We start from the raw sequence: 14,242 nt of genomic DNA on the forward strand, positions 1-14,242 counted from the left end.
AAAACCCTTCGCAAACATGTTTTATCATGTAACTATAGCAAATGAGTAGTATTTGACTAAAAACCTGACATGGATGCTAAAAGCTAGTGGTATCTTACAGTTAAATTAACATTGTATTTTATCTGAACATCCAGACAAAACCCACTTTTTATACAAAAACTCTAATAAGAAGCCTTTTAAAACACTAAAACATAGCATAGAAAAAAAAAATAGTTTTATCTTTTTTTTCTTTTGGATTACAAATAGCAACTTTAGATTACTGTGTTGTAGATCTTTCTTTATCACTCACACTACTGAACTGCCCTCAATAACCCATATCTCAGACTTCAGTGATGTGGCAAAATTCCTCATTTCACCTAATTTGTGCCTTAATAAAGGAATCAAAAGGAATATAATCCTGGTTCTGATGCGGTACAACTTTCTATGTATGTTTACCTTTTGATGTAACAAAGCCTCACTGGAAACAAGTGATGCATTTTACAAGGTTGGTCTTAAAAGTACGATGCTCCCCATTAAAATAATAAGATATAATTTACTCTTGGGATCATAATTCCATATTATTAAACATATAAACTCAGTTGAAAACAAGTTTTCCAATGACACTTATTTTATCATATATATCACAAGTCACCGTACCAATATTCTTTCGATCAGCATGTCATAATACTGCTCAGCAAGCTGAGGACGACAGAGCACAAATCGGCCAAGCAGCTCCACAGCTGCTTCTCGTACACTAGTGGAGTTATCCATTAACCGTCCATGAACACCTCGTTGCATATCCAGCTAAAAAGAACAAATAAAACACAGATCCAAAATAAGAAATAAAGATTTCTTTCAAGTATGACAGAAGACCGCATGTGCATGATGGATATTTCATTTTTTTTACCCTGGCTAGAATACTGGGGTCTACAGCAACAACCTCAGACAAACACTTCATGGCTTTTGTTCGAACAGCAATTGCATTTTCACCAAGTACACGCAGAATCTAAGAGAACAAAAACAAAGATTCAATTGCTTTGGGAAGGTAGCAAACAATGTTTAACAGGCAAAAATGCAGCAGAATAACATGCAAATGATTTAACTAAAATAAGAATATCGGTCTACTAAAAATTGTATATATCTTCTCAGACAGTAAAAAGGTGCATGCAAGTAATGTTCCATGGCACTGATAACTGAGCATGGATATATACTAGGATTTGCTACATCTCTAAGACTGGTCCAAACAGGATTTACACAGGGTCCCTATGTTCACTTTAAGTCCCTTCATTTTAAACTCTACTTTTGCCATTCAGTTGTGGCTTTCACCATGGTTCTTTCAACAGGAGAGTTGGATTTGGGCACTATAATTTTAAGAATGGCTCTGTATGCAGTTCAATATAAGTAACACAACCTAAACTAAACTAAACAATTAAACCAGTACTGGAGTTCAAATATGTCACCATGACAACATGTTAGTGCTCTTCTCCCAGAAAAAGGAAAGAAACCACACTGGTCAAACAGCTTCCAAAGTGACAGTAACATGCACTGCAAGCAATGACCAAGTTGGCTTGTATTTTCAAATCAAATTAAGATAAATTAAAGGAGTTAATATTACCAAATGAGCATGCATCTTACAGAAACTGTAAAAAAGATTTCAACATTTTGTAATTATCCTTTTACTGTGTACATCTAAGATAATAGAATCATAGAATCATTTAGGTTGGAAAAGACCTTCAAGATCATCGAGTCCAACCATTAACCATGCCCACTAATGATTTTGCCATATACATACATGGACAAATAAAATAATGTATGTACAATATGACATATGAAATGTATGCAAGAAAAAGACATATAAGCACTTATGTCATCAATACAGTATATGAAAGCACATGGTGTTATCATGGCCTGTTAAATACCTGTGCTCAGCAATGAACAGATATTGCACACTACCACAAGTGTTTGGAATCAGAAACCAACTGTGTTTCACTGTACTAAGACTTCCAGCACAGTTTACCTGTGTCAAATAAATATCGAAGCTCTGAGCAAATGGCCTCATAGAGGCCAAGTAGCGAACAATCAAACATGCATCTTCATAGTCCACAGTATCAGAATTCATCCTGCAACAAATTCAATGTTTTAATTAGGACATGTTTATAAAAAATTATTAAAAATATCAAATGCATGGTTAGTAAAGAAATCAGTGGTGCTCAAACGTACTTTAATGTACTGAACTGAGATGGAGCAGTTTTAATGATGCTGCGAAGAAACGTTTTGCGACTTTCTGCTCTATGCATGATTTGTCCTGTGGTCTCAACGTCTTTTGCGTGATGAGTTCCTTCAGATGAATCCTCATCCTTCTGAGATTTAATTGCTTTCTCTGTCTCCATAGTTGTATCACGGAACCACTGTGCTATATAAAACTTCCGAGAAAACTGGAGAAATACAGCAGGATACACAGAAAACCAACAGATACAGAAGAGAGAAATTAACACATTTATAATGAGATTAAGTGAGTCTAATGCATCAACCAGTATATGTTAGGGTGACAATTTAATTGAAGCACTAATATGCATGACTGAAAATCATTTTATTCAGTACATGTTACTGAAATTATTTTTATATACACTTGACATCAGAAAGCTGAAATTTACCACTAATGATGCATCAGTTTCTGTGTTCTCATCCAGATAATCTAGCAAAGCCTTTTGCAGCTGTTGAATTTCATCTTCTCCTCCTGAAACCTATCAGAAATATAGTTATAAAATAGAATATTATAGTGATAATTATAATCTGAAAATCTGCATGTCCACATATAAAATACACTGAAGTTAATGTTCTGCAATTACCAATATAACTAACAATTTTTTAATCAATTACTTCTAAACTTTATACAGACTAAACCAAATTAGACTGTGGCTCCAAAGTCTAAAAAAGATTAACAGTATAAGACTGGTTTTAAAACAGACTGACTGATTTGATTGATTTTCCTTCTATGATCTTGTGTGAAGACCCTCTGTCCTTGAGAAAAAAAGAAGGGCTGAAATCACACATAATAGACTGACACAAGGTTTAACCTATAAAATTCATCATTAGCTCTCTCACCAATATTCAATACTGAAACAGTGACTTCTCAGGTGAACAAGGGATAAAAGGCAAAAATGTCAAATGAAAATAAATATGAAACACAGACAACAGTAAAAACATATGGGGAACATCAAAGAAATAAAAATAACTTATCCCTTTGCAAAAATATTTGGTATAACTGTTTTCAGGGATAAAGCATCCATACAGAGAAAGCATACAGAGAAAGCACAGCAAATATGCTCAATCCATCTAGGAAAGAACTTACAGAGGTTGTTCCCAAACACCCCTGAGCTCTAGCACTAAAGAATCATGCTCTCTGAGACTCAACTAAGTTTCTATCAGTGAAAAACCTTGAGAACAAACATACATTTTATAAAAATGCCACCTAGTGCATAAAGCCTATCTACAGAATAGGGTAATATTAATTTTCCTGTGAAGCACTTTTAAGATGCACAAAAAGGATTATATATGAAATATTAATCTGAGAACTAGTGCTAGAGACTATGTATCAGATTTGTAAATATCTAAACTGTATGAATGTTAAAAACAGAATGTATTTTTTCTATTTTATAGGAAATATGTATATCCTGATCTCTTAAATAGTTCTAGCCTATGTAAATTGAACAACGATTTTGTATATGACCATCAGACAATGTACTTCTCCCTATATAGGGGTTACAGAGAATAAATCAGTATCAATTAACTTGTTAATGAATCAGAAACTAACTTTCTCAACACCTACAAGACAGCATAAAACCAAAAACATAAACCACCCATTTTTCCTTAGTATTATACTGAAATTGCTGATGCTACAGCAGAAAAAAGGAATTTTTTTTTTCCAAAATAAATGAGTTCAAGAATTCAAAACATGTCTACAGTGCACATAATACTAATATAGCTTTATTAATATATATTTGACACACTAATATATGTGCAAATTGTGATTTGAAATTCTGGCCTTCAACCAACATTAAATTCTGTGGATAAAAGACGGGGGGGGGGGGGAAGGTTGCTTGATGAACCTTAACTGCCTAACTATTTTCAAACAAGTAAAAAACCCAGAACAAACAAAAAGAAACTGTGAAGTCTGCAACAAATCATATTCAATATTGATAATAAAAGTAGAAGAATAATTTCTGGGTTAAACTTCTTCAGCTACAAAACATTTTTCTTCTTTGGCAATAAAACTTGTAACTTATAACCATCTTAACTTCTGTACGAACAGCATAGATTGAGAATCTTGTCACAAATGCAGCATATAATATAGCTTGCAAACATCAGCAATTGGAAAAAGGTATAGTTACAAGTCCAGAAGATCAGCGTATCAAGAGATAAACTAATGAAAAGCATGCGCAAGTGTTAAAATCAACTTGACAATCTATGACAGATTTCTATGAAAAAAATCTACTGTTTAAAAATGTCAAAACAGAATAGATTTTCTCCTAAATCTAATTCTACAGTTCATGAGTCCAAACCACAGTAGACAGTTATAAGCATTCATCGATCATTGGGGAATATCCTGGTAATGATATCAGAGGGTAGAAGGAAATATTCAACAGTCTAAGTATTCAATTCAGCAGGAAAGAAAAGTCTGTAGACGTATAAGTTTGTTTCTGAATGAAAACAATAATTTAAGATCTTTCTGATAACTAAAGCTGAATATGTCTATCAATGGATCTTATTTTCTTGCCATTTGAACAACAAAGTGAAGCTTATCTGTCATGTACACATTTCCAAGTAGTTATTTGTCTGTATGTTACAAATCATTTATAAACAACACACTGTCTACCCTGACTGATGGTACCATATAGTATACACCTTCCACAATGTATGGATGGTACTAACATCATTGATGTTAAGCTTCTGAAGTAACTGAAAAAATGCTTTTAGCACTCAATTGCCCACAGCAATTTTATTTTCTGTAGATGCCAATGCCTAGTTACTGCCTGATCCTGTAAAAAAACCAAAATAAATAGAAAAATTCAGGTCACCACTCAGGTATGCATCTTTTTAGAATATCTTTCAATACTATTATGTAACTTCTCGAGATAAGGAAAGAGAAAAGGGTTCTTCCAAAATATTTCCCTACGAAGTCTAATGTAGAATTGTCAAAATCACTGCCAATGGAGGAGAACTATAATCCCTTAGCACATAGAAGTATACGTTATATTAAGCCACGGACATAAAGATTTGATGTTATATGTAGTACAATATTCTAATTGACAAAAGTTATGGGAAGTATCAGCCTCATAATGGAGTAGATAAATTTTGATTTCCTATTTGAATGCCTATAAATTGTACAAGTTTTTCCTTCAACATAAATCTGTAACAGTCATTATAAAATAAATATAATAGATCTGGAGTCTTTTCAGGTAACTGAAAGGGAAATGAACTTGATATGACTACTCAATTTTAGATCTAATCATGCTGAGAACAATTAGTAGTTCAGAAAGAAATTTATAGCATCCATAAGAAATGTGCAAGTCCACATTTTTAAAAGGTCACATAAGACCTGAGATTTTCTCATCATACTATGTACTATAGAGAGCCCAAATGCATACATTGCTTTGTTAATTGCTGCCACCCTTGCAGATTTGGAAACATTTTGATAAGCAGCATTAGCAGAAATGCAAATATGCATTCTCTAATGAAAGATATATGCAAGTCCAGTAAAAAAAAACAAAAAAAAACACACAAAAAAAACCCCAATCAATACCAGCTACATCACATAAAAACTAACCTTACAGGCCTAACAGTTTAACTATCTAAAGCCTGTGTATGAGCGCCATAAGCTCAATTACCACTTTGCAATAGCAAATGCACATACATACACACATATATATATTTTTAAGGCCTCTTAAGATAGAATCCAACTGTCACTCCATTATTTCCTCTATATTGTCACAAGAAAACTGTTTTTACCGTTGTAATTAACCACTTAATATGATCACTAGGGAGATGGTTTGAGAAAGACATGAATTAACAAATGTGTACTTATAAATTGAGTATATTTGATTCAGAAATCTGAAAAACAATGAAAACTCCACAATGCCAGTTTTTTTAACATCTTTAAAATGTTCAAATTTTTAAATGGATACATCTCAACCCAGCTGGCACGGGATCTCTCACACACCTGTTTGAGGATTCTGGCTATAGACCCTTGATCCATTTTGCTAGTGACTGCATCTTTCCTGAGTCTTGCAGCTACAGTTCCAAGATAGTCAAGTGATGCAACTCTTAATGCCATTTCTGTAGATTTGTTACTGAACTGGTGAACCTAAGAAAAGCAGAATAAATTGTTATAAAAAATTATTTATTTATGCAACTGAGATTCTTCTCACAAGACATTGCTTGACCTTATTAAAAATTCCACCTAATTTCCATGCTGCATAAAATTATGTAATTTACTTTTACATCACAGATACACTCCTTACTTTCCATTAATGTTTTTCCTTCATTGGGTCTCTCTCTCTCTACAAATATGCCTGTTAGAATTTTTTTTAAAAATATGTATTTTTATAAAATAAAATGGACATCTAGTAGAGTAGATATCCTTTGCAATAGCATAGATCTTAAGCACCATAATGCAACTTCCTCATTATTCACACAAGTATAAAGAAAGCTACATTTTACCAAAAACAGGACCATAAAATATTTTTCCAAGAAACAGCTCAAATTACTGTGTTAATTACATTGTAATACTGAAGAACAACTCTCAAAAACCATGTCAAGGAAAATATTCACATTCTATAAAATGTCACATTCCATAAGGAAACGTACTATTATTGGTAAAAGACCAAACTAAATTTTTTTCAGGTTCTGTGCTAAAGGAATAGCTCAGAGAAGTATATAACTTGAATAATTACAGCTATTAGTCTGAATTTATTCCCAATTAATATCTACACTTATTAGATGCTATAAAATGGCATTTTTTAATGTGGAAAATGTCATGGAATAGTAGAAGTGGACTTCCATGAGAAACTGTATACATATGACCTTTACTAAGTTCCATATCAATGATCTTCTGACCTAAATTTTATTTTCTATGCATTTCATAATAGTGATACATGTAAAGAAAATCCTTAAATGCTGCATGTGTGTGCTAACAATCAGAAAGCATTCCTGTGATAGTTTGAGCTGAAATAAACAAGTTTCATTGTAATAAGAAATAAATTAATATAACAGTTAAAACCAAGAATCCCTTACCAATAGCCTTCCTAATAAGCTAAGTAGCAACTCTGCAGCTGGCCATTCTGGTTTATTGACTGTGGAAAGAAGATCTTGAATGAAGTTCTCAAACAGTGGTCTGTAATCTTCTTCTCCTTGTTTACTGCCACACCTGTTTAAAAGAAAATGCATTTTGTATGTGAATTTAAGAGCCATTTAAGCTTTTCTTCTGATGCAAACAGAAGTAATCCTATGTTTAACCAGAAAACCAGTTTTATGCAATTCTAAAAAAAAAAATCCAAAATATTAGCAGAAAAAATTGTATCCATTTACAGACAAATAGTTTAAACAGTTATCACTCCAAGTTGCACTGCAAGTAAAGCAGCTAATCCAGGATAGTAGAATTTTGTTCCCAAGATTTTTTTATTTATTGTTTTCAGTTAAAGTCTGCATTAACTTGGATGGACAAAGTAAGTAAAATTTTAAAGCTCAAGCTAGAGAGGGGTATTTAAGAGGTGTTGTGTCCTTAAGCCTGGTCTGACTTATCTCACAATGATAAGACATCTCAGCATTACGCTCCACAAAGGTTAAAATCAGAATGTAAAAAATTCAAAAGATAACATACCTGATAGTGTTTCACTTATATGCGGCACCCCTAACTTTAATGATATCGGAAGTATGCAGAGATATGGTTAGATTGCTTGTAAATAGCCTTTCAGCTTAACAGTAGAAATTAACGCGATAAAAACCTCAGGACTTTTTGTTACAAATCCTTTGATTATTCAGGTGGGGGTTTTTTCCCCTGTTGAGCTATTGACATTCCTAACTTTATCTAAATGAAAGTAATTTTAGGTTTTTTATATCTTTGTCATTCTGATGACTGAAAGAATCTGGTTTCATCACTTAAATATTTACTCAGTCTTCTCTTCCATGCTTCAGATGAGTAAAAGACCCCTGATAAAAGGACCCTACATAAACTATCAGACAGATTCTTAAATGTGTAAAGAACTCTCTGCAGAATTTCTGTTCCATAAAAATTTTTGTCCAGACAGGTAGCTCTCTTAGGGATCTATAAAATACATTGTTATAAGTAACTTTATTAGTAGGCATTTAGCATTGTGAAGTGGTTTGGTTTGTCTTAAGGTGTAACAGATTTTATTTGGAGATGGTTTCATCAATACGCTAAAGAATGCAACAGTACTTACTTCTTCAGGAAAACAGAAAGGAAGTTTTGTGCTGTTCTCATGGCTGTTTCATATGAGTTAGTAATAAGCACATCTTGATCCACCTAAAAATAACAAGATTTATTTGTCTAATATTTTAGCATACACAGAAATACGATTTCCAGATCAGCATTTCTCATTCACCAAATAATTATGGCAGACATAAAATTACAATGCTTAATTACTAGAGCACCATCATAAAATATTATACCTACAAAGTTATTCCTGCACAAAAAAAAAATATAATTATGGTTCTCTAAAAAAAAAATCTTACTTTTTTGTTTGATTCCTCCTCTGAATTAGAATCTTTTTCTGTAGATGGCAAATGCACCACACACTGAATAAGCTGCAGAACTAGTGCTGTTACCATCTGAATATACATAGGCTCTCCATCAGTGTCACTGCTGTTTAACCTGTTAATAAGAAAAGAGAGCATTAACACTAAAACTAAACAAAAACCACAAAACAGAACAAAAATTTTTGGTCCTAAATAACATCTTTCTAAAATTATTACCACAGCTAGAAATATGTGTTCTAGACATTTATCTAGTCATTTGCTTCTCTCTTATGCAGTGAAAGATTTGGTCTAACAAAACCAGTAAGTATTCTCAGGCTGAAGAGATGAACTGAAACAGCTCATAGATGGGCTATCAGAGTATCTGTGAAGTTCAGCAGCTGAAAAATCTACAGAAATATTTAATAAATCAAACACCTAAATGCTAAGGCACTTACTAATAGGCTTATTACGTATAATGCCATATCCATTTCCAACGCAACATTAAAAAAAAATAGACCAAACTTGTCCTAATAATTTGTTACTTATATATTATTTAATATATGTGAAATGTGCAGGACTTTTAAACAAGAGAAAATAGTGACCACAACCTGGACTGACTTCTACAAGAGTTACACTTATGGTAATCTCAGGTAGCATAACAGACTATAAACTTCAGCGTACAAGAGTGTCTTTAAGTTGGTATGACCAGTACGAATACACTCCACCTCACATTTCTCCCCTTCCAAGTGATTTAACCTGACAAATAGTACAGTGTTTACTACCCATACGTACATTAACACCACTTAATTCTACCCTTAATGATATGAAAAGGTGATAATCTCTGACATCATTCTCCTCAAATTATCAAAATAATAAGTATGCACAAAACAGATTGCAATTATTGTCTTTATGAAGTTATCTTTGACTACTTGTACAGAGAAAAATCTTTTCACATCAAATTTTAAGTAAGCTGTACCCTTCATGACTGTAGCCACAGACAGGGAATGTCCTTCAACAGATCAGAGCTAGGACTAGAGATAAACAGTGCAGTCATCGTGGCCTTGAGATAGTGACTTCCTTCTAGTAAAGGTCCTAATTCAAAGAGGGTATCTACCATTTATGCTCCTATGCCTACCACCTTCCTATTTGCTAGATCTCTCTGATGTCTATAACCAAACAATAGGAAATACTAGGAACAAGCACTCATGTTAACGTTAGGGTTGCTGAATTCAACTTCAAAGTTTCAGTGAATTTCTTTTCCTGGATATTTCCTGTTCATCCACCCTGGATTGGACAACCTATTTCATTGACAATTTGTCTGTCTCCAGGGAAAAGATGTATGCAAGCAAGGAACAAAATCAATGCCAACAACAAATGTTTTAGAATCATTTAAAGTGTCTAACCTCAATTTTAACAGAAATCCAGTTCAGGTCAGATTCTTTCTCAAGTTGAACCTGAACCTATACTATTATTCAGAAGATGCAATGAAATCCAGCTGAAGTGCTTAAAAGACAGTTGAAGTGAACCGAGAAGTTCCTAAATGAAACTCATTCAAAGGAGTATTAGACTGATTTCCTGGAAAGAGTGCTCTGAGCGTGTCCTCAAAGAAATTCAGCCAGAATTTTCCTATTAAGCTTTAGCAATGAAGAAATTATATAAAATCCATATAAACAGAACCAAAGATTTTCCAACAAAAAACCTTTGAATGCACACTAACATTACACTCATTTACATCCTCAGTGAGACAAATAATAAGATATTTCAATTATTTTTGTAAGCAGGCATAAATATGATGGCATAAGAAACAGTGATTATTACAAAATACATTTGTCAGGCAATTCTGCTCTCACTGTAGAGGTTTTTAAATATCAAACTCTAACAAAGTGCAGCTTGTGAAGTCACAGATTTTTAAAGAATGATTTAATATTGAAAAGCCTAAAATCCTACAGCTACAAAATGTAAATGCTACTGCCTACAAATTATCAATCTATGTCAGAAATTACCTGAAGTTTCTCAAACTCCTCTTGCTAGTTGGTAGTCTCGCAAGGGAAGTGAAAATTTCTTCTAGTATTAACTGTCTATGTTTTTCATACCTGGAGAACACCTATTTAACAGTTACAGGATTGTTAAAAAATTATTTATTGTTACATAAAATATCACTTGTTAAATAGATTGTTAAAAATTATATATAGAAACATACACTTTACATGACATTTAAATAAATTATTTCAAAGCAAGCATTTCTTTATAAAATACATAAAAACTTTTTTAAATATAGATTTTAAAAAATCTTCAAATAGCTTAAATGTGTAATAGCTCTTAAAAATACGGTATGTTTTAAAAATTTCTGCCAATGGTACAATACACTGTATAAGAAAGTCAAAAAGTGTAATGCTAAGCTTTCAGACTCCAGTATAGAGCAAAACTCTATGGTAACATAAATTAACATGAACACATATATGTTTTTAGAGCACATTTGAGAAACCAGTTTTACTTCATATCCTAAGCTTTAGTGTTTGCCTGACACAAAATATTCTTTCAATTTACAGGGTCAGGATTGTAGAGTTTGCCTCTCCTTTTGTTTAGGCAGAATTACTTTTATAAATACTGGAGTACATCATCCTTACAAAGATGGAAAACTTCCACTTGAACAAGCACATCTGTGTTGCACTGCAGTTTTCCTGAAATAATATTTTATCTGCCCCATGAATTTTTCACGTAGCTATCTCTTCTGAGGAAAAGGACTTATTCTATTATATAGAAGTATCCTATAGCAGAAGGATTAAAACACCTATTTAATGGAATAACCCACTGCATAAATTCAAATCTTAACAAAGGAAATAAGGAAAACCACATTGTTAAGATTTCTTAAGACAAGAAAGAACAGGTAAGAGGAAGGGGTTTGTGTTTACACTTTAAACAACATAACCAAAATTAAGTAAATTCTTTGGCTTAAGTAGGCTATTTCTTCCTATAGAGTACTCTGCAAATAGGAGGAGGTCAGATAGATTTAATATTGTTCCTAGATTATGATACCAAACTGCAAAAACATGCAAGAATAAAATTAGTTCTAAACTCCAATTCTCTACCAGCAAAAATACAGCCGATGTAAATGCCTTAATAATTCTCAGAAGTACAGGAACATGAAACTGCAAATTAAAAATTACTTACTGCAGTCACTAATTTGATGGCACATAACTGTAGTTCACTGACATTTTCTACAAAGAAAGGTGTTATTCCCATAGATGATACCTATCAACAGAAAGAAGTTATTGCAAGTATATACTTTTCTTAAGTGTACAATAAAAACCATTAAAGACTTGAGCATTAAATGCTCTTCTCCTGCAGATTACATACTACACAACAAACTAGTCACTGATTTTAATAATTCAAAAGTTTGTACTGATTTCATACTTCATGACAGAAATTCTTCTGATAAAACTTACCTGAAGAATAGTTGTATCGGTAAGAAGCTGTATCTCTAGTAACTCTGACAAACTGCTGACAATGTCACAAACTTTGTTATACAACATCACTATAACTCTTTGCTTGTGGGTGGAACACTTGGCACGTTTTGCTTTTGAACTTAAAACACCACCTAGAAAATAAAAAATATCTTTATTATTTTTTTCAGTGTTTCACATCAAATATTAGAAAGATGATCATCTTTCTCAAAAAATGTCCCCAAAATAACTCCATGACTACAGCTTTGTAAATGCAATTGCTTACAGAAGAAAAACTATTTAGTAGAATCAGCTGGAAAGCAAAAATTTCATATTTTCATAATTGCTCTGACTTCTGGATCCAAGATTTTTAAAATCGTTCTTGAAGTTGGACACCCACATCTGAAGGTATGTATATGACAACAAAATGCTAAATGCAAAATATTTAGCATACTAACCACCATGAGGATCCACTCTATACACAGGATCATACTGAGGATAGAGAGTGTTCTGCAAATGAAATTTTGTGTATTGAATAACTCTTTCTATTACGTCCTCAATATATACAGCTTTAGGCATATTTGGTGATGTCATAATATTGATAGCAGTAAGACAAGCATCAGCAGATTTTGTCACTCTCTCCATAATAAGATCTCTCCATAATCTCTCCTCATCTTCAGTGTCATTGTTCTGTAACAGGCAATAAAAAACAAGATAGTGTGAACAAGAAGTCATATTTTTATCCTTACCAAGTAAAAGATAACATTATTTTAATATACTTAAATACACACACGTACAAAATGATGTATTTCCTTTATGATACAAAAATAGTTTGTTTTAGAAATCAACTAATGTTTTTTTTTTACTAGCAACAGGTTTGTAACCCTAAGTTACAAGTCTTCAATATCTCACTGTATTCTTCTGGTAAAACACAAAGAAGCTTTCTGTGTATTGTCGGGAAGCACTATGAAGGAAGACTGCCACGTTCTCTACTTAAGAATGATGTACCTTAATCAAAATCTAAACTCATTCATCTAGTGTTTTCTTCAGTGGCCTATGCACACCAGTTGCTGCTTTGATCAGTCTAATTTTTGCCACTAGAGGGAATTCTTACACAAAAAGACTGTTAAGTCACACGAAACTCATGAGAATATTACTTTCTCCAAAGACCGACTCATCTATTATCAATGGGTTTAAAACATGTCTTATCAAATATGACCATTTAGATTTATCACAGGGTATAGAAACTCTGTATTTCTGTGTTTGTACAAGTTATAAAAACAAACATACATGAGGTTAATTATGACCACCCAGCACTACTGAAATATTGTAATAACATTATTAATACTAAAACCAGGTGGAATTTTTAATAACTTCTCTGATACAGATAAAAAGAATCTTTCCTGCCTGTATAACAGCACAGTTCAACACTGTTGGCTTTCCTTGTAAAAATAAGGGGTTGGTGAAACCATGTCAACTTTTTCCCTTTGGGGTAAGAGAATCTAAAAATATCACAGTGCATTATATATATGAGAGAGAGCAAGACATTTGAAAAATCAACAGAAATCTGCAAATCAGGAGATCCCTGTAAATTTCTTGCATAGAATGGCTTTAAATCATTTGTTCCTTAGATAAAGGAGGCTTTAAAAAAAACCCCACAAACAAAACCCCACAGAACAAATACCCAAGTGGTTTTAAATCTTTTCTATTTTTTTTTTGCTCATTAATCTTGGAAATAAAACAAATCTGCAAGTGCAATCTGCCTCTGAAAAATATCCTGACACGGAGGTAGGATATTTTCACTGCACTGTAAAAGAAATAAGCTTATTCCTTAGCAGAGGCTTTCTTTGTCATAATGACCTGAATCATTTTTAATGGGTTTTAAGAAAAATCTAAAACTTGTTTGGCTAAAGACTGCTTCTTTTTTAATCCAAGCTTTGTCTCTGAATTGCAATCATTGGACAATTTCATTAACTGCTTAATAATCTTGAGTTTTACTACAAAAAAAATAAAAGAAAAATATCACTTTAAAGGCATTAGCATAAAGACTCAATCATATTGAATTA

General features: G+C 32.6%; 1 protein-coding gene across 6 annotated transcripts in view; it reads right to left on the reverse strand.

Moving 5' to 3' along the window:
- Positions 1-14,242, reverse strand: part of LOC126035234 (nipped-B-like protein) — a 180,055-nt gene that overhangs the window by 20,837 nt on the left and 144,976 nt on the right. For all 6 annotated transcript variants that reach the window (XM_049793483.1, XM_049793485.1, XM_049793479.1 and 3 more), the window contains 13 exons: positions 12,635-12,866; positions 12,180-12,331; positions 11,905-11,985; positions 10,737-10,837; positions 8,731-8,869; positions 8,439-8,521; positions 7,273-7,405; positions 6,200-6,343; positions 2,634-2,723; positions 2,200-2,414; positions 1,997-2,099; positions 887-985; positions 637-783 (listed from right to left, as the gene is read on the reverse strand). In XM_049793483.1, the coding sequence (XP_049649440.1) occupies positions 637-783; positions 887-985; positions 1,997-2,099; positions 2,200-2,414; positions 2,634-2,723; positions 6,200-6,343; positions 7,273-7,405; positions 8,439-8,521; positions 8,731-8,869; positions 10,737-10,837; positions 11,905-11,985; positions 12,180-12,331; positions 12,635-12,866 (1,719 nt within the window). The remainder of the gene's footprint in view (positions 1-636; positions 784-886; positions 986-1,996; positions 2,100-2,199; positions 2,415-2,633; positions 2,724-6,199; positions 6,344-7,272; positions 7,406-8,438; positions 8,522-8,730; positions 8,870-10,736; positions 10,838-11,904; positions 11,986-12,179; positions 12,332-12,634; positions 12,867-14,242) is intronic.

This window comes from Accipiter gentilis, chromosome W (genome assembly GCF_929443795.1).
Source record: "Accipiter gentilis chromosome W, bAccGen1.1, whole genome shotgun sequence".
Classification (NCBI taxonomy): Eukaryota; Metazoa; Chordata; class Aves; order Accipitriformes; family Accipitridae; genus Astur; species Astur gentilis.